This window comes from Thunnus thynnus, chromosome 10 (assembly GCF_963924715.1).
Source record: "Thunnus thynnus chromosome 10, fThuThy2.1, whole genome shotgun sequence".
Taxonomy (NCBI): Eukaryota; Metazoa; Chordata; class Actinopteri; order Scombriformes; family Scombridae; genus Thunnus; species Thunnus thynnus.
Window position 1 is genome coordinate 27,156,980 of NC_089526.1, and position 21,718 is coordinate 27,178,697.

Sequence of the window (21,718 nt, forward strand, 5' to 3'; positions counted from 1 at the left end):
TCAGTCTAAGTCAGCTGTAAGAGTCTAATAGTAATGTGATGTATGTGCTGATGTAAGCAGGTTGTCAGGGAAATGTTTGAAGCAGGTTGTTGGTTTGGGGCGTGGTGACAGTAGAGGCCCAGTCCATGTTGTTTTATTAAGAACAGTAACTGTCTGTGACCTGCAGCTGACTTTCACTGTAACTCTTTATCTCCCCAATGCCTGTTAACATGCATGATGAATGTTTCCTTACTGTTTGTACAAACTCACCCCTCTGGAATTTGTTTACAAGCCGGGCTTGATGTGGGGGTGAGGGGGTGGGGGAGCTCTGCTCTCATGCTGTCTGCTCACTGTTATCCCACACTCCTTAAAAGGGTGAAAAAATACGATGCTGAAATGTTCTTATTACTGGGATTTTCAAAGACTGAGCCACATTGTAAATCGAATCGGTGCGTTAGCTTGGGCGCCGTCGCAACCCCACACCAGCGGACTTGACTCTGAACCGGGCCGACACCGCCAGTCAGTTTGGTTAAACCACCCTCCAAACGGTTCCCTCTTATTCCATAAAAACTTTCAACTGGAAAAAATTCTTCACAGCAATCGAGAGGAAAAACGGAGAGAAATCCCATGATGCCGGCCCCTCTCCAATCCTTGCAGTGGAAAAGCCATTAGAGAGCAGCCGAGCCCTCAGATGACCAGGAGCAATAGGGAACTGGAGGATGAATGACAAGTGTCTAAGCTATGCAACTATCCCTTTTATTCAAAGGTAAACAATTCATAAATAATTAAAATGTAATTCACTGGCACATTTTTCTGGATTCATTCTGTGATCTGCTTTAGCTCTCGTCCTCTGCCAGCTAGCTCTCACATGCATCTCAGTATGGTAAGACTGGAGTCTTTCACAGCTCCCTTAAAACTTTAACATCGCAGCTCCCTCAAATTAAGAGGGCTATTTTCTTTTATGCTGCATCTCCAATTAAGGAACTGAGATTTAGGCCCCTTGGCGCCGTTCTCACATCAATCTGACTTCTTCAGGGCAAACCACAAATGAGAAGGTTTTTAAAAAGAGATTAACTAAAGTCATTCTTGAAATTAAAACTAGAAGACTAGAAGCACAAGCAGGTACAAAACATCGATCGTAAGCAAATAAGTATTCCTGTAAAGTTGCAAGCTATTAAACCAAAACAATTAGCTGAAAGATGCTAAAAAAAACTGTAGCTGAGGAAAACTGTGTCAGTTAATAATTCACTGTGGATTCAGTACAAGTGACGTCCTTCAATTTAAACATATTAATTTGATCCATTTTTAATATAAAAATATTGATTAGAGCAGCTTTAAATCATACATTTGAGTGAAAATGTTAACACATCCACAGCTGTTGAACGGGACGTACTCTGATGATGTAAGGGTAAGTTCCATAAAACTGTTCACGCAAAATCCAACATGGCACATAACATCTTTCCTGATTACTTTGCAGCAGTATTACACTCAGTGCTGCCCCTGATGGCTAGCTTGCAAATATGATAATGCAAAAGGTACTGTATATTCGCTACTACATAAAAGATGAGAGATGAGAAAATGTTCTCATCTGACACACTGTAACAAGATGCAAATGTATCTTTAAATGCCAGAAATGGTGAGCGCCTCACTCAAGTAGCTGTCCAATAGTGTCACATTCCTGCATCAGAGCCATGTTGAACATAAATTTTCATCGGAAGACTTTAAAGGATAGGTTCACATTTTGTCAAGTCTTACTTAAAAAAGCACTCACATGCCCATGTACATTTAAATTGTTAGTGATTGCTGCAATTGTTCCTCTTGTCTTTACTAGCTGCCAAGAGATCCATTCTCAAACAATTCCAGTTTAAGTGATGGGGGACCAAATCTGCAAAATCCAGCTGAAGCTAATTTAAAACTTCAGCAGTCCAAGTTAACCAAATCAAGTGGCTATCTCCCAAAGTTACATTCTTTTTCATGCAAAACTCCCACACTTTCAATGTCCATATGGGCGTGTTAATATTGTTTTAAGACAGACCAGAAAAACACGAAGTTATCGGACAATAAAACATTAAATGTGCTAATAGCCTAAAAAATAGAAAGCGCACAAACTGTTTTTTGTATTCATGCCTGTATGTGCATAACTGTTCAGCCTCAACCTGTCAATCATTCCTCTCATGGCTCAGATTAATGCGCTGTAAATGCGATTAAGTGAAAGCGATCATGTCCTTATCATGGCTGCTATATATAGCAATGGGTCATACACTGAATCTCTTATTCATTCTGAGTTTTCTTCTCCATATCCCTCTGTATCTAGGACAGTTTGTCATGTGACATGTGTGACAGTCAGCTCTGTTGTGGAGAGTTTTATTTCAGTCTGACAACCATGAGACAGTTGGACTCTGGTCTCTGCGGGCCTTAGCGCTGATCGTCACTGCATTGCTGTCGGTGTATGGGTGGCTGTTAACAGAGAGAATTTGATGAGCAGGCAAAGATATTCACTCTACAAAAGCGTTAAAGTCTCTTTTTTGGGAGGATGCAAATCCCCTCACATTCAACAACAGCTCTTTCTGGCAGCAGCGGGCCAGTTCTGGACGGGTTTCTGGCTGGGCCTGTTGGGCCCGGCAGGCCATGGCAGGGATTTGCCTTTCTGAGCGGGGAACCCTTCTGAAAGCCACTGAATGGCTAACGTCAGTGAAAAGAGACACTATGACCCTCCTTTGCAAAAAGAAATCTGAAGTTAATAGACTTGATAGGCGGATCGTTTGTGGACAAATGAGTAATTTTCTCATGTTTGGCACAGTTTATGTCTGGATCTGACTTCGTATTCAGTGCAATAAACTTGATTTAGATTCAGACAAATAAAAAGCATGAGGCATTAGAAATCTGGTTTTCAGATATTTTTATTGTTGAAAACATCTTTAACCTTTTGACCCATTGGACACATAACATAACATAGCAAAAAAGCTATTGAGAACATATCCTTTGAAGCCCGATCACAGATTCAAAAGCACTGCAACAACTGCAGTGTCTAATACATTTATAAAAATAACAATCATAAAAAATATACATACAAGACAAGGATCTTTTTCTTTCTTTTTCAAAGTGTGATTTGTAAAAGACTGCATGAACAGAAACATATTTGAGACAATGCATACAAGACAATGCAGGAACCCACAATCTCTAACTGATAGGCACATTCACTAATTGACAGGCAGACTGGAGTTAGCTAGCTAGTCAGCTGTTAGGACTTCACTGAGTATAAATGACAATACATTGCCTGCACAGTCCAAAGGATACTATCGACATGGACAGTCACTGAGAAGAAGAAACAACTGAGTAGAGCAGTCGTGGATTATCAGAATTATCTGAGACAGAGGACGAGAAAGAAATGCTTTTTTTTCAGCGAGAGAATTTCTCTTTTTATCGCAGTATTGAGTTGATGCTGGTCTCCTGGGCCTAACCTTGTATAAAACCGCCATTTCCTTTTCTCTATCTACCATCGGGAAAGGCTGCAATATAGTTTGCAAGGATTAAGTGAATTGGCAAAGCTGAAGCGAGTAATCATATATGTACACAGTTCTTTAAAAACGGTGTGGAACGAAGCATAAAAAACACATTAATAAGCATCAATAAAGAAACCTCTCAAATGAAACATCTTTTGCAACTTAAAGTCTCCTGAAGCTGGTGTGAATGCATGCAATTTTCTTCTGTTTTCATGCTTTTTTTTAACAACAATCAGGTGATTAAAACAAAGAGCTGATAACAGAATGTTTTGGTCTTCCTAAAAGAAAAAGAGAAGAGCTGCAGCACTGTCCATTAAGTTGTAATTTCACCTTAACAGAGACAGTTTGTACAGTAATACATGGTAGCCCTACGGAGATAAACCCCATCACCAGCTGCACCCATCTCTCCAGACCGACTCACTCTCCCTTCTGCCTTTTTAACCACTACATTTCCTTTCCTTCCCCCCCTTTTTTTTTTTACTCTCCTCTGTCTCTTTTTCTGCTGTCTACATCAACACAGCATCTTGTCCCTACAACGAATTGCCTCATTAAACTTTAGGGCTATCAGGGGGCCACCAAAATGTTTGGCACAACATTTTCTGAACCCTGAACAGAGCGTCTGCAGACCCAACCCCAGCTAAGTTCAAGCTCTTCAGCAGCAGCTGAGGAATTCCCTGCCAGGGTGCTACAGCAAATAGTGTCTCATCATCTGAGGTGTCTCTGCAAATATCCCTCAAGGAGGAAGCATAGGAGCACACACCAGCTCTCTGTCGGACTCTCTCAGAATGCACTCTTTCCTCTCTCTGTCTCTTATCTACCTCTCGCGAACTTGTTTTTTTTTTTTTTTTTTTTTTCCTCAGATGAGAAAAAGAGAAGCACCACTGTACAAAATATACAGGAAATCAAATGAAAATGCTAGTCAACCTCTCTCATCATAACTGAGCAATACCAGTATTAATTTGGGACATGCAATACAAGCATGTGTGGTTTGACAGCATCACTCGGAGCAGATGAGATCCATTCTGAGCTTCCGTGTATCCACAAGGAAACTCTCACAACAACCTGTCATGTGACTGCTACTTTACTGCAAAATCCACAGCTTCCACTTTAATTAATACGCTAACAAATGGTGCTCTTTTCATCCAAATGTACACAAACACTGACTGTGCATGATTTCACATTTACATTCACAAGCCTCTGGGGTGCTATTGTCTTGTGTGCCTGACTATTAACAGAGTGGGGCTAATTCACAAAATCATATGGCCTGCTCATTCTTTTCTCTGCCTGCTGAGAGGCAATAGGCACTTAAAAACACATGTTCACATATACAAATAGATAGAGCTTCATATTTTGTTTTTTTTTACCCCATAAAAACTGGGTTGTAACCTTAGAAACAATCAAAAATCTTTGGTCTGTAAACAACCATAATTATATCCAAATGCAAGGCGGAGATGCTGGTTTGTTATCCAAGCTAGTTTAACAGTATCTCACCTCGGTTCAGCTGACATAAAGCAGAGTCTAGGGTGCACATTTTGGGTTTTGCCCACAGTGTGTGTGTGTGTGTGTGTGTGTGTGTGTGTGTGTGTGTGTGTATGTGTGTGTGTGTGTGTGTGTGTGTGTGTGTGTGGGCACCCCTGAAAGTTGTGCTGGAGTAGCTGTCAACTTCAGGGCACTGATGCAGCCGTTTGCTCTGCTGATGGAACGTGCTGGCTAATCAGTTCTTGACAGATTCAATCAGTCTCGTGCAGTTTCGGTGACAGCTCCGCCGCTTGCATTCGTCGATGTCACACATCTGCATTGAGCCATATAATTAGTCTTTTCCAAACCTGGTTGGCCTGGGCAGGATCAGGTGGGGTTGGCTTTTTAGAAATGTGAGATATTCACATTAAAATACGTACTGAAAGCCAACTGTTCGCTATTTATCATTCATACTCAACGTATGAACAAAAACACAAGCTTTGATGCAAAACATTAAAAAGAAGACTCCTTTTTCTGTCAGCTGTCAAACACTGGGCAGGTTTGAGGGGGCGACTATGCCGCTCACTCCTGTTTAAACAAATCACACTCTCTCCCTCCTCCTCTCCTCGGGGCTGACTCAGTTACAGGGCAGCCAGGTGGAGTATGCAGGCTGCTGGCAAGCAAACACCGGCTGTACCTGTGCTATGTAGTAGTTACTGAAGTTGCCGTCTGCCACATAAGGAGCAGGTTGGTAGTAACAAGTGACATTAGCCACGTTGGGGATGACGTTCTGCTCTGCAAGCACACGCACTGCCAGCATGGCTATGAGCCCTAAGGTCTGCCGCCTCTCGTGTCCCATCAGACACACCGTGCTCTCGTTGACCACCCCGTGGAGGGTCATCAGGTAATCATACTTGCGGTCCTCCAGGCCCACAAAGTGGTTTTGAAGGTAGGACTCCAGCTTGCGTTGCTGCTCACCAATGTCAGGGAAGTCAATGAAGAAGCGTGAGCACATGTAGCGCTGCAGGGACTTCATCTCAGACTCAGAGGCAGCCCGGAAACCTCTCACCAGCAAGTGACAGTACTTCAGCAGACCGCCGCCTCGGATCTCCTCTGGGTTCCGGGTGCAGATGATCTTGTGACGTAGGTGGTCCAGGGCCTCGCTGAAGTCCCCGTACACACTCTCACCCATGATGGTGGGGTGGAAGGTCTCGGCCATGGGGTTCTCTGAGCACTCGTAGAACAGCAGCAGGGAGTCCAGTTTGATCTGAAAGGAGTCCACACTGAACTCAAACTGCCGCCGAAGAGAGTCCACAAACTTCAGCTCCACATTCTTTCCCCGGTTGTTGGAGAGGGAGATGAGGCTCCAGCGGTCTGAGTCGTTACACACCTTCACCATCTTCTGCACATAGGCTTCCTGTATGTGTGTTAGTGTGTGAGGCAGAGAGAGAGAGACAGAAAAAGCATAAACATTTAATTAAGTAGATAATTCATTTTCAGCTGTATGCACATGCATATTTATGCCTTATTTTGCAGTTAGTTCTATTAGTTCTATAGTACTAGTTATATCAATTTGATCATATTAGTACATGTAAGTTATAGTCTGATGTTTCTGTTATTTTCTGTGTTATTTATATATCTGTGTTAAGTTTATATTAATGCTACTGACCCCAATTATAAAGGCCATAGAATGTACTTGGATATGAGATCTAGGTGGCTGAGGATCACTTCCAAATTGGTTTAACTCAATCCTCTTAAGCACAGAAAATCATCATTTTACTATCACTGAACTAATCTAATTGCACATTATGCTGTGCGTAATCGTCGATAAGCCGAATGGGCACAAATGCAGTTAAATCTTATCACATATCTAAAAGTAAACAGATAATGCAAAGGAAAAAAAAGTGCAAAGTTATCCGAGTGAATGTACCTTTAACGTTAACGGAGTAATTTTCTCTTTATTCACACAGTCGGGTAAAAAATCCAGGAGACAGTCCAAAACTATGTCCTTCACAGTCTGGAAATCACTTTCACCTTTCATATCTGCGCAAAATATGAGGTCTAGGTCCTTATAGCCCAGTCCGCTATCCTCGTGCAGAATGTGACTGGCTGCGGAGCCGTTTAACCGAACGTCCCGGACGTGGATCTGTTTCTCCTCCATCCGACTCCGCACCACTTTGACGATCTGCCGGGGCTGCATCTCCAGCGTGGGGAAGTTTCCTCGGCCGTGGATCGGGATGGTCTCCGTCAGTATGGCGTCCAGCCGCTGCACTTGCTCCCAGTTGAGGACGCTGACGTTGCTGCCTTCTGTGTCAGACATATAGCTGGTGGTGGAGCTACTGTCGTCCTCTGACATGGTGGTGCGAGAAACGTCCTCAACGATTTAATTAAAATTAAACTTAAATATTTTTTTTTTTCAAAACAGGAACAAATCACTGGTCGCGTCTTTATGCACAAAATATATACAGTAGAGTGACTGTAACTTTATCCACATCAGGATTCTCAGTATGTGAAGTCGTCCGAACTGAATAAAACAAAAGATATTAAAAAATATATATATGCCCAAGGCAAATAGTGAGCGGCAGTGCGTTACAGTTGCGCAGTAATTCTGCGGTTGGAGATCCAGCGGACCAGTGGCGCAGCAGTCGAGCTGGTGGTTGTGTTGAGGAAGAAGTGCAGCCAGTCAGCGGAGGCGTGTAGAAAATGTGTCCTAACTTTCTCTTCTCTTTCTCTGTGCTTTTAAAACATTTGCCCCGTTGCTGCTGTCAATGCGTCCGAGCGCTGTGCATCACAGTCTTTGAAGGTTGCTGATGATCCAGGAGGGGGTTTGCTTTTCCGGCTGTGACTCCATCGACCAAAGGCACGCCTATGATTTTATGAATTTGCATGAATAAGCTGCTCCTCAAGTCGCACTTTGGCACAATCCTCCCACCGACGATCAACCCCTCAAAGGAATCTTGTGGACTTTTACGCACAGCTCCTACATATTTTTAATTTCTTCTCACGTTGCCAACAAATAATCCCGTTGATCCAGCTTGCTTTCCACAAATCTGTTTAGTTCAACACATTTTTCCCACTTGTGGAGAAGTTAACCGTTACCTGCCCACTTGACATGCCGCGTCCTTCTGCAAGAGTCGGGTCTGTAGTCTGAAGATATCAGCTGTACTTCACCCCGCCCCCCTCTGACAGTCTGCTGCTCACTGCTAACCCCGCTCAACATGTTCACACTGTAAGACTCTACTTTATAAACCAGCTCCCAGCTAATTATAAAATACTTTTCATCAGAAGACCTGGAAGCGCTCATTTATATTTAACAAGATATTACTCCATGAAATACTTTCTGCTTAAAACTCTACTTAAAGGCACCTGAATTTATTCATGAGTCACAAGATAATTACATGTATGACCATTCTCCTATAACCAAAAATAAAGTTTAAAAAGAAAAGAAAAGAGAAAGACAAAATAACATTAAGTATAAAAGCATTTTCTGATCACAGTGAGATTCAACTGGTGCTGATCTGCACATTCAGTTAACTTAACGTTGTCATGTCGCCCTCTGTGGGCTGATTTAGGTCTCGAAATAAAATGATGCAGTGACTATTTCCTCTAAAGTGTCACATTAAAGAATTATGATATACTTTGAAGTCATACCACGTGATTCAGCCATTCAGGAAACGGGACCTTTGCAGTTTAAAACTGACAGAAAATATTTTCTCCATAATCTCATAAGCCTGTTACCCTCCCCAGACCCTTCAGCTCAGGGTCTGCAGCCTCTCACTGATACGTCACCCTCAGCCTCTGATCAAGTGATTGGACAACTACTTTGCCCTGTGAGCTTTAAAAAGACACTGCTTAAAATACACTACAGAATCACTTGATTGGTTGTAAGGGTCTCATTAAGGGTTTGTGATAGGCTACTGCAAGTAGCACTTAAGGTATTTTCACCTATGATGTTGTTTTAAAAGCTTATACTGTATAATTCTGATTCTTTTCTGATGAAAGCTCAGTTTTTATTGAAGGTTTCAATGGGAAACCTATTTAGACAGTCTTTGTCACTTCCAAGCCCCAGACGGTCCCTGGTTCAGGCAGCATGTGAGGGGGTCAGGGGTCAGAAGAGAGCGGGGGTAGGACCCAGCCGGGCCGAGAGGTAAAGCAGCAGCCATGTCGGGGTGGGGCAGCTGTCACGGACGCTCCATTAGGCAGCGTAAAGCCCTGCGTCACTACAGCCACCCAGATCTGTAAACCCCGATTATCCCATTTACTCTATTGCACTGTCTTAACTCCGTGGCCCACACAGGAGCTCTGCCTCTGCACAGTGTCACTCCCTCTGCAGGACGGCACACACAGTCAATTATATTCAAGTGTTCATTTACATGGTGCAGCTTTTATGGTGAATACAGCTGCAAAATGAGCTAAATCACCCAAAATTACATACAATTAAAGTGAATAGCGAAGAAAGGGAAGAGGAGGCTTTTATTGTTCTGTGCCATAATTTTAAAGATTGGAACTTCAGTTCATTTTTTAAAATATGAATGTAGTTTTGTTTTCATACTTTGCTTTGGCATGTGTCAGACAGGTTGATCACAGGTCTCTGAAATTGAATCCCACATCTGGAAACGTACATGGAACTATTAGTCAGTTACAATGGACCGGGAGCTGCCTCGTCAATGTGTTTTCCAGGTGTGGAGAAAAGGTTGCTATGGATTGGACCGAGTTCCTCAGCGATGCACGATGCAGCCGCCCTCTGCAAAGCTAAATCAAAGCAGTTGTCAAAGACGAACAGCAGGTATACACATATAGTACGTCCAAAAGAGTGCCCTGCTGATGAGCTGTTTTGTGTAAATACTTGGCACCTCATTACTCACCGTGGGATGGATTATTCATTGGTTGGACCTTATTGAAAGACATGGATGAGATTATCTTGTCAAGAAAATAAAATTGAAGCAAGAATTAAAAGAAAACAATACACAGCTTTCTCCTCTGGTAATGTTGATGCCTTTCCCTTTCGTCAGATGGGTTTGTATTCATTTAGTCAAAACCCCGCAGCAGCTTAAAATATGGAAAAAATCTTTCCAAAATAGAAAACAGATTCCTCTCTCTGAGGAGATTTCTTCTTCTTTTTCTATACCTCATAAAGCTATCTTTTACAATCACACTGAACTTGCCTCTAGGGTCCATGAAACACTTTCTGGAAAAAGAAAAAGAGAGACCTGTTTTGTATTTCTGTGCCATTTATCTGACTGCATGAATTGGATTTATCTACCATGAAGTGTAACATCCCCACTGCCTTTGAGCTTTTCTTCAGGTCAGGACTGCAACGGACCATCAAACCTTCTCTTGTAGCTTTGATGACACAACAGTATCTATTAACAACAGCACTGATGTTTAACTTTTATTCCTGCTCAACATATAGACTGTACAGCACTGTACCCACATTAACGATGATTTACAGTTCAATATTGTTTTATTAAATGTTAAACTGTCATTTACGACTATCATAAAACCTGCAGTGAAGATTAGTTTTATTTACATGTCTTGTGTAGTTGTACAACTATTTTTCAAAGGCCTTGTGTCAGCAGTAAATACTTTTTTTATGATTTCAAAATGCCCTTTTTCAAAACTCTGTCTCAACTGTTTGTATTTCATAATGAAACATTTGACAGTTGAAGTGTCCCCACTCCTTGCCTCCTAACTTTCTAGCCAATCACATGCGCCCTCAGCCTCTCTCAGTCAGCAGGCTCACCAACTTTTACCAGAATGTAACCAGTTACGTTAACTCTTGTCAGCTAGAGCAACAACAGCTATACCGAAGTACCAAAGCAGTAAGTTTAGCTTAACAAGGCTACACAAACAATAACAATGATGAAATTCACAATTATTTAGTTTACTGATTATTGAATTATTTCATAAGTTGTTTGTTCTTTTATATAGTTTACTCCATTTATTCATATTATTATTTAATTTCATACAGTTTCATTTATTTATTTGATATTGAAGACTTTGGGTCTCCATACTGATGCTATCATCCCTACCAAAAATAACTACAGCTAGTTTGCTTACAGCGACTTATGTTTGCTCTTTATAGTCCATGTAAAGAAATAATAAATACATGTGCTGAATTTGTCACACCACAGGAAAATGTGTAATTAACCACCCAGCCAAATTTAAATGATTAAAAAAGTCGCCAAGTATATAAAATTAGGTTTCAAAATCATGGAAAAATAATCAGTATTCTCTGCTTTGAAATGCTGGGGTCATGTCCGCTGGTGCTAAAAGCACGGCCCAACTACAGTTAATTACACTCGTACCAAACTCCTTCATAGAAATACATAATTTAAAATAGGCCTTGTTTGTAGGTGTAAGGCAAGCAGTATGTATGATATTTTAAAAATAAAGTAATGTTAAGCGCTACTGTTTAATGCGGCACATATTTTTGTAGGTAAATGTGGACTTATTTCAGTAAAAACTCGACTTAAGCGACTAGTTAACAGTCACCAACAATCGTCATGTTAAATTGTAATTTTTTCCAATGGAGTTCGGTGCACTTAACATTAGCCACTTGTCTGCTGAAAAGTGGCTTCATTGTGGCCACTTACACTGTGTTTTTTGGTGAAGTGCTGCCTGCTATATGCTCCCTCTAGCTGGGGAACTCCCAGCCGCACAGCCGGTACTGAAGCCGAAGCTGCGGGTGGTGGCTGGCGGCGGCTGGTGTCAGCTGGTGTCAGCCGGTGTCAGCGTGGCGTCCATGACTCAACCTGTCCTCAAAAACCAAATAGCCAGTGCAGGAGCTGAAGCTGCTGGTGGCTCTACCAACAACAGACACTTCAGCTGTGTTTAAAATAACTCCTTGAGCGCTAACGTTGACTGAAAATGGCCTCATTCACTAGTAACAGCAGATTATCCAAAGTGAATCCCAGTGGTCTCCGATGAAAGTTTGTGAAACTACCCGATATTAAAGTAGTAACTATAAGTATGTGCAGCTCTAGTGTTTATATAGTGCTGGTAACCCCTCTACATCATCGAGCCACTATTTCAGGCTCGCCCAAAAAATCATGAACACAGAAATGGTGAAAAACGTTTTAACACTCAAACTCCACAATTCAGTTCTATATAGTTCGTAGTCTTTTCTAGTCTTTCTAACATCTATAATGTGTTTAAAAAGAAATCTCTGATTTTCCTTTACACAGACTTTAAAATGTTCTGTGGAGAGTTTTAGTCCATGTGTTGTTATCTCCTTTACAAGAGTAATATTTTGGAGAAAACACTGAATTCTTGCACACTTTGTCAAACTTAATATGGCTGAAACATGTAAGCAATTATTGTCTTCAGACTTTTAAAGACTTCAGCCTGATTTAAGCTATCAAAAGCCACCCATGAGCCTTTGGTAGGTCATATGGTTTGCCTTCATGAATCATCTTGCAACAAGAAAACCGTATTAAAAACATATTCTTGTGGCATTTTTTAAGGAACGAATTTTGTCTATTTCACAGTATAAGGCAAGACAGACATGAGGTTTAGGTTCCTCATAATTATTAGAATTTCTGTTTCCTTAGGAGCAACCCAGCAAACCTAACCTTTTTCTCTAGTTTCACATTCAGCAGAGGCAGACAGTGGAGCTTCTTGTTATCTTGTGCCAAAATGGGAGAAAGAGCCAATGAGCTGCAATAAGTTATAAAACAATGCTTTCAAGGAACAAAAGAAAAAGCTCTGTTGGCATGTCCAGAGTCTATTGGGATGATTTAAATGTAGAGTCAGATGACAGACATTTACTTTTTACTCTGTCAATAGAAATCTAAATCCTTTTTGCTGCTGGTAGCGTGACCTAGAGAAGTAAAGAAACTGGAATAAGTGGCTGTCAAATTTGATCAAAAACAACCTCAGAAACGCTGCATCTAACGATGATGGCCTCACTCATGATTGAGCAGTCTCTGAGGTGTCACTGAAGGCGATGTTGCTTGAGAAAATATTAGCAATTACATAACTATAAAACAAAGATTCACTCGTTGTGATCCCCTCTCTGTCTCTTCACTCCTCCAACCTCTTCTCCTCCTGCTCTCTTCCCTTAAAGATAACTGAATTTCCAGGAGGGTCACTTTGTCCCGGTTGTCAGAGAGATATTCCCACTGCTGACAGCCGAGTTAGTTTTGGTTGTGGATCAGAGGCACAAGGATAGAAATGGGATTTCCATTCCTTTTCAGTCAAACTGCTTCTGACCCCCAGTAACAAAAAGCTGGAGAATCACTCCGCTGTCAAAGAAACTGTAGTGTGGGGTTATGTAGGGTCTGTGGAGACAAGAAGCAGTAGCAATCACTTCAGTGCAGAGGATCCCTTTATTTCAGTTCTGTTTGATCCCAAAGTGATAGTGTGTGGTGTATTTGGTTTCGAATTGTTCTGGTAGACTAATACTGGAGGTTACAGAGGGGGTCCTGTTTCACAGAGAGATAGAGAGGCCCATCTCACCTAATCTGCCTTATTATAAGGTCTTTGTAAACCCACAGCTTGCAGGTCCAGGGACAGTAAAGGAGCTGAATGCTGCTAAAGCACTTGAGAGACTAATAGATGCTACAGACATGCTGTGATCTTGGTACTGTATGTGCTGTCTCTGGCTAACTCACATTCATTGGATCTAGCTTTATGGTATGACAGCCTCTCCCCCCACGTGGACTTCAAATATGCTGAAGGCGTGCTGGAAAATATCCACATAAAACAGCCACACCTTTAACTCAACAGCTTTCAAGCATGGTTTTCTAATCTTTGTCATTGTAACTGCACACCTAATTGCACCCTTCATCTTTTATGGGTGTGCCTATTCACAATAGCAGCATGTCTTAGCAGTGTAGCCACTGAACAAACATCTATTGTGTAACAAAATAGTTAGACAATAGGCTTATTTGCTTTCTTGCAAATAAGTGTTTGAGGAGCTTGATAATGCTCTCACATCTGTGTGTTAAATATGAAGCTACAACTAGCAGCCAGTTAGCATAGCTTAGCATAAAGACTGGTAGCAGCAGCTAACCTGGCTCTGTGCAAAAGTAACTAAATCTGCCCAGCAACACCACTAAGCTCACAAATAACATGTTGTATCTTGTTTGTTTAATTCATTAAAAGAAACAAAGTGTAAAAATGACAATCTGTGGCTTTACAAGGGGTTATATGCAGAACTTTGAATCTGCAAATGGTGCAATGAATTTCTGAATTCTTGTCCACTGTTTATGCTAAGCTAAATGCAAAGCCTTTGAACAGGAAAGAACTGAGAGTGATATTGATCTTCCCTTTTATCTCCTGCCAAGAGGGCGTAAAAGCATAAGATGTATGTTAAGTACTCTACTTTGAATAATAATTTGTGTCTGACATGGTTTTTCAAAGTTATATAATCTTGTTAAAATCCTTAAAATTCCGTCTCCTTCTCCTCCCTCAATAAAAATTCCAATATCTAGGAATATGCAAATATTGTTCATTTCAAATTTTTTTTAAAAGGTTATTTTCATCAAGTCAGACCAGGGATGTTGCAGTTATGTTGCATGCATTGTAACTATTCAGCTCTCAGGGCGTTCTGTCTCAAAGGTTTAAGTGTTGGACACAAGATGTTTCTTAATTCACTGTAAAGTCCATTCTCAGCGTATGTGCACTGGAGGCTTCAAGTTTCCACATCACACTTGTATAAGTTTTATATTGGACCATGACTTGCTCCAAACTAGTTGTCATGTCACAAATCATGATCGTAAATACATGCTTTAAACTCAGATTTAAGGTGAGCACACAGAAACTTTCCACTTTCTGCAGATGTGAAAACAGCCTTCTAGTGTGGGAAGGTGAAGAAGATAAGAAAGAAAAAGAGGAACTCAAGTTAGAGTGGGACCATGCTGGTTTGGCAATAACCAAACTCACAGTCCTGACAGAAATAAATGTTCCATAAACCCCAAACAGCCATGTGTGCAAAGACATTTTTCATGATATATCAGTTAAAATCGGGAGGGGTGTGTGTGCATAAGTCCAAAATTCTTGTCTTACAGAAAAAAGAATAGTGCGTACATAAGGAAGAAAACTTTGCAAAAAAGAACACATTCATATAATTTGTCATCATACCCATAGGTTTGGCACATACTTTGTGACAAAGCTTTGGAGACGTCACAAGACCAGCAGGTCTTTGCCAGGAGACACATGGCTCTTAGGTTGTCAAACTGACAGCAGGAGGAAGCCAAGAGCACATCAACTAATGACAGCCAAGACAGCAGGAAGGCAGGCACGTTCTGGCCACACTCTTGGAATGAAACACCTCCTGAGGCCCTAATGATCTTTGTAAAGCAGCCGGCTGAGTGACGGCTATGGAGAGGTCAAGTAATCCAGGGCTAACCAGCTCCATGTCCACTAAATAGGATTGAAAGGGCTAGTTGAAACTTAACCCCTCTCCAACTGAGGCTATGAAGAGAAACAGCCGGAAGACTCTTTGAGCCTCAGGTCAGCATTCATGCCAAAGAAGAGTATGAATAACTCTTAAGTAACTCTTAAGGTATTACAGGTGAGCGGCCATGCATTTTCCGTCATTGCTGCTAAATGACCTACTGCTCAAACTCTGCACTCCGAAGAGTTATTCATGCTGCCATTCATAGTTTTTCTTTAGAGCCTCAGCCTGGAGTACACTGTAGCAAGGTGAGAAGTAAAAATATTCTAAAAGAAAAGATTTTGGTCTTCAAAGGGGAACTCCACCGATTTTACTTGTCAAAGTCTATTTACAGGTCTTATGGAGTACTACTGCAAATTGTGAAAAAAAAAATGTTTAAAGCATTTGAGGTAAGCTGATAAATAGCCTCAAATGACATCATTTCAGTCAGCAAGAAGGCTGCAAGTTTGAAAATGAAAAAAATCTGGCGTTGTGGAGTTAGAAAGAAGTGAGGTTACCAGACCTTGAGGCTACACCTGAATCTCTACAGTCCAGTGAATGGACTCGAGTTGCATTGTGGGTAATCTAGGTGGCAGGTTTTGTCAAGGAAGAGGAATGTGTGGACTAAACAAAACAATATCTCTGGTTCTTCTGCATCAATTTTGATCCTTTTTTATGTTAAAGGAATAGAATGCTGAATTGGTGGAGTACTCTTTTAAACCTAATAAGAATGTATTCAACGTACCTTTAACACCAGCAGAAGGCAAAAGATTAGCTTTTCAAACTGTATAATAATAATGATAATAATAATTTTATTAATATAGCACTTTTCAAGGACCAGGACAAATAAAAGAAAGCAGGAAAACAATCAAATACAAAATCACAGTCTACAAATAACACATGAAACAGTTAAAAGTAACAATAAAATAATGGATAAAAGTAACGTATAAAAGTATCATATAAAATAATTAAACAAAAGCCATATGGTAGAAGTTTTGAGAGAAGGCAGTTAATTTTCTAGTTTAAGTTCCTCAGGTAAGCTATTCCAAAGGGTTGGAGCCCTAACAGCAAAAGCCCTATCACCTTCGGTCTTCAGCCTTGACCGGGTAATAGCTCACAGGGCCTGATCAGGGGATCTTAACCTACAGGCTGGTGACTAATGATTTAGAAGCCCAGCCAGGTAGCTTGGTGCCATACCGTGCAGGGCCTTAAGTCAGGAGTAAAATTTTAAAATCAATTCTAAAATGGATAGGCAGCCAGTGAAGGGAGGCCAAAATAGGGGAGATATGGTCATGCTTTTGTGATTTGGTTAAAGTCTGGTGGCTGTGTTTTGGACATCCTGAGGCTGTGCAATCATGTTTTGGCCAAGACATTTAAACACGGCATCCTGACAAGAAGTGATAAAAGCATGAATCACTCTTCAAGGATCATTAAAAGAAATAAAAGATCTAATTCTAGAGATATTTCTCAAGTGTAAAAAACACGACAGAGCTAGCCTTCAGGGACCCTGGAAGTTGGGGAACTGAGGGAGCTGCAGCACCCCCTACTGATGGGGGGCTGTAACTGCAAGGCAAAAAAGTTGACTTAACAATTCAATAAAAAACTTATTTTTTGAGATTAGCATTTTAGTGTACGCAGTCTATAAAACATGATTGTTTGTTAAATGGTTGAAAGCCACCCTTGTTATTTTTTTTTTATATTTGATTTTAGAACATTCAGTGTATTTTCTGTGTACCTAATGCACAAATGCAGAAGATGTGACTAGGCACAATGGATGTGTTTATTATTATGTTTCCTGCTGCCGTGCAGGCTCACTTTGGTCTTGGTTACAATATTTATATTATGTACAGTTCGCAGTAAATTTCAGATGCCTTGTCGTTTCATTGTTTTAAAGGTTCTATTTGTAGGAATCGGAAATTCCTGCTCATTAGTGACACCGGAGGCCAGTAAGTGAGCTGCAGTCAACATCCTGTTGCAGCATGAGACAATTTCAGGTGATATCTTTTTCTTCGCTTACACTACTTATAATAACATAAAAGATCTCAAACATCTCTAGCATCTCTAAGGGTAGTTTTGTTGTGAAATGTGTAGCGGTTGGTGGAGGCATCTAGCCATCTCTTTAGCTGGAGAGCTAATATCTCTATATATTTGTTGACATTAGTGGGAGAGAGGTAATTCACTTGGGAGTGTGCAAAAACGTCACATCCTTTGGATTTTCGTGGAAAATCCAGCCTGGGTCCTTCACATAGAAATCTGTCCACAGGCTGTAACAGATGACCGAGTTATGTTACAACCTGTTCACTCATTGGCAATAAAAAAAACAATTAATACATGTAAATTGCTTCACAGTTCTTACATACAGAACCTTTAAACTTTGTGTAGTGGTGCTGCTGGACGATTAGGTAAGTAACTTGCTGCCTGTCTCTCAACTTCCTGTCTCACCGGTTGCAGGGCATATGAATTATATCATTTAGTAAGTTTCGTTATTTCTTGTTTCTGTCACAGATGTGGTAATATGACATGACTTGAATGAGAGCTAGAGGATGTCTCTGTAGTTGCATTTTATTCTTCAGTGAAAGCCTGTTCAGAGTTACTCATTAATGTTTTCAGTTGCTGACAAAAGTTGTGTCCCCAGTTGGGAAAAAGCTGATTTTTGGGTCAGTGGTTAAGGTTAGATTTAGGTTAAGGTTAGGGTAGGAGTTAGGCAATTAGTAGTTATGGTTACGGTTAGGGTAAGTGTCCAGTAAATGAATGTAACTCTATGTAATGTCCCCAAAAGTGACTATGATCTGACATATGTACCTGTGTGTGTGTTACAAAGTTCAAAGTATAGTGTGGCTGTGGCTCAGTCAACAATAAATTGTCTTCTGATCGGAAATAAACCTGCATTCTGTGTGTCCATAGGTGAATATGGTACTATATTGCTTTGACATAGAGCATGTTGGCGTTCAAGTTTGCTGTCTGTTGTAATGTAAAATGTTCTAAAGCTAGTGTAAAATGTGTTGGCCATCCAAATTAATACAAAAATGCGCAGCATGTTGTGCAGCATTTAATATGATGTCATTATATAGACTTTCTCTCTGCACCCCTAACGCTGACTGACTTCCAGCATCCCTGCTAGTCTTTTAACGTGGGACTCAAGAGTGAGATTCTGATCTAAAATAACTCCAAGGTTATTAACAGTGGGTACAACATGCTGAGCTAGAGAGCCAAGAGCAGGCACAGCATAAGCACAGTTGAGAACAACTTTAGTATTTTGTAAGAGTAAGTGAAGAGTAGTTGCAGTTTATTTATGTCTAAATTTAGTTTTTACTGTAAACTGAATTTAACAGATCAAATACAAAATTAATAATTTTATTGTAAACATGTAGTGTATCTATATAGGAGTACTTAAAAGTAAACTGAATACATTCTCTGAACTTTATAAACATATTATTTACCTTTTGTACACTTTGATATTGACTATAATATTGAGTTTTAGCATTAAATTTGGCTTTAAACACTGATGTTAAGTACTGCATTCACTGACCTGACACTATGTGGGCTATTGCAAGAGCAGTAGCACACACATTCATATTGCTGCCATGGTGAGTGTTATCATTTTCATCAACTTCCTCCCATTTGTAACTTCACCACGACTTCAGTTTAATTTTGCTTCCTATATAGCAAAATATGACACTGCAGTTTTGCAAGAGTGAACTAAAAACTTGATTATGGTGCTAAAACATCAAAAACAAAAACAGCAGTTATCAACATAATATAATCACACAAACCCACTCAACAGACAAAACACCCAGAAACTCAATACAAGGTCAGTATAGACAGCTTTTCAAAAAATATAACCTTGATAATCAGTTCAATATTTCAGCTGAACTAAAAAAAGCCCAATATTTCCATATTCAGTTGTTTCCATGACTATTGGACTGGAATACTTAGCATAAAAAAAGTTGGAGAAGTACTTTACGGACATTTACAGTCATTAGACTGACAAATGACGTTGACAAGCAATCTGATGAGTGATGAAATCAGGCCAGATAAATGGGGGTTTGACCTTGTTCCTCTTACTTTAACCCAGCACTATCCGGTCCGAGCAGGTTGGAAATGTAGGAGGTATTCCATGGAGTGTCTAGTACGTCCCTTTTTCTCCATAAACAAATTACTCCTGAAGTTATCCTTGCCGTCTGGAGGACAGCCCTATGACTTTCCCATCTGCCTGGCAAGAGGACTAGATGGACAGGGCCTATCCTCCACCATCTCTCCACAGGAAGAGTGCACCTTCCTCAAATATGCTCCACTGCTCCATCACACCCTTCATAGCAAAGTCTACCAGGGCAGAGGACAGTGAAGTCGTGTCCTCAGTATTTCTGGGTAGGGGGGAGCCTGGGTTACATTCTACTTTAATGGATATTTTGTCGGCTGTTTTTTTTAAACTCATATTCAACATTGACCACTTTTAGGCCAATAAATAAATACAGGATTCATTATATACCCACCAGAATTGTATTCTGCGTAATCTACATCCAGAAAACCATGTGTCTCCAAATTTGGTGTTTTACATTTTCTTTAGTAATCTTTTCTCATGAAATAGATTAAGTATTCCGTTATTATTAATTATCCCACTCCTTAGTCTAAATATTCCATAACCCCCTGCCCCAACTGCATTGTCACAAAGATGAAAACAGGGCTGTTTATCCCAGCTCATGACAAGTTGACACTGGAGATTCATTATTTTCATAGAGCATAGCCCTCCCTCATGTAGGGAAATAATAAACTGAATAAATGTTTCAATGATTCAAATTCAAGACTTTATGAAATTTTTCTGAGACAGAAGGGAGTCACAACCTTGTTAGTTCTAATTGTACCAACAGGCCACCTGTGCTCTACAGCAGTGATTCCCAACCTGGGGTATTTGTACCCCAGGAGCTACCTGTCAACCTTTAAATGGTTGAAAAAGCTGGCTAAAAGAACTGGTTACAGGTTAAAGTTATGGATAAATAGTTAAAATAGCTAACATAAGACAGGTAAAAGTAATGCAAAAATGGTACAGATAGCTAAATGTAATGGTTGAAATAGCTAAATTAATGGATATTATTAAATAGTTAAAACATTCAGCTATTCAAAGTGGTAGTTATATACCAAAAATGTAACCAAACCGACCTAAACATTGACAGTTCACTTCTATGAAAAAGTACCTTAAGAATATCCCCTTTAATATCATTAATATATACCTTCCATTATGTATTAATACATATAAAATAATGTGTGAATGATATGTTTTTTTCTACAAAAAATGTATAATTACCTTATTAAAATCCTTAAAATGGCATCTAGCCTACTCCTTCTCTCTCATTAAAAATCCCAATAAGTTGCATATTGGACCAAGACTGACTTCCAAACTAGTTGTGATGTCACAAATCTTGCTCATGGGCCCGCCACTTAAACTCCGATTTTCATTGAGCACGGTGAAACTTTCCACTTTGAGCAGATGAATGTAAAAACAGCCTTCTAGTGTCAAACTGCACATACATCATCCTGCACAGTGAAGCTCAATAATCCAGCTGACGGAACAAGAAGAAAAACACATTTTTGAGTGGAGGGGGGAATTTAAATAACATCCAGTTTAAAATCAATTCAAAAGAACTTATTTGGAAAATGTGGATTTGAGTTCATCTGACTAAACAAAAAAAAAGTTGGGAACCACGGCTCTGCAGCTACCACACAGATAAAAATCAATGTGGAAAGAGTATATTATGCTCAACTACATTATGTCGGCTGCTTTTTCACACTTGAAAGTGTAATTTTAAAAGATGTCAGGTGGCACCGACACTACCTGCAAACACACTATATTTATATTCAGAGCACAGACACTCGAGGAAGATCAATCCTTTTATAAAATTCCACATTGGTTTCCAGACCTGTGGTATCAATCTGGCCCATTGTGGTGTGACGCAAAGAGGCAGACTTTCTCTCCAAGGCTTTAATTCATGTGTTATCTCTGCACCGGCTAACAGATCCTAATCTGTAATTAATATTTCCCTCACGAGCCATCTCTCCCTGACTTCCGATGTGATGCTCTACCTGTAATTACAGCCAATAAAGTCCCTAAATCGCCACACTCTCCGTTCGGATCAGGGTCATCATAGTTAATCAGAGGCTGAGACTTGATAATGGTCGTTTGCTCATGCAGGGCAGCAAACGTGTCAGGAGACAGGCAGATTAAATGTTATCTTTATTAGATGCTGTGAGAGCCACATTTTCCAGTAAAGGACTGAGCTTCTGCAATGAAAAAAAAGACAGCAAGATAAAGCAAGGGAATAATTGAGAAAATTAAATTTGTCTCCCTTTTCATTTTGTCCACTGCAATCTAATCGCACTGAAACACTGACAAGAGACAGGG

At 40.3% G+C, this 21,718-nt stretch overlaps 1 protein-coding gene across 1 annotated transcript; it reads right to left on the reverse strand.

Moving 5' to 3' along the window:
• Positions 1 to 2,861: 2,861 nt before the first annotated feature.
• tent5aa (terminal nucleotidyltransferase 5Aa) lies at positions 2,862 to 8,088 on the reverse strand. The gene is made up of 2 exons (XM_067602309.1): positions 6,871 to 8,088; positions 2,862 to 6,357 (listed from the first exon to the last, which is right to left on the reverse strand). Exons 1-2 carry the CDS (start codon positions 7,294 to 7,296, stop codon positions 5,578 to 5,580), a joined length of 1,206 nt encoding a protein of 401 aa, XP_067458410.1. The 5' UTR covers positions 7,297 to 8,088; the 3' UTR covers positions 2,862 to 5,577.
• Between the last annotated feature and the right edge of the window lie 13,630 nt (positions 8,089 to 21,718).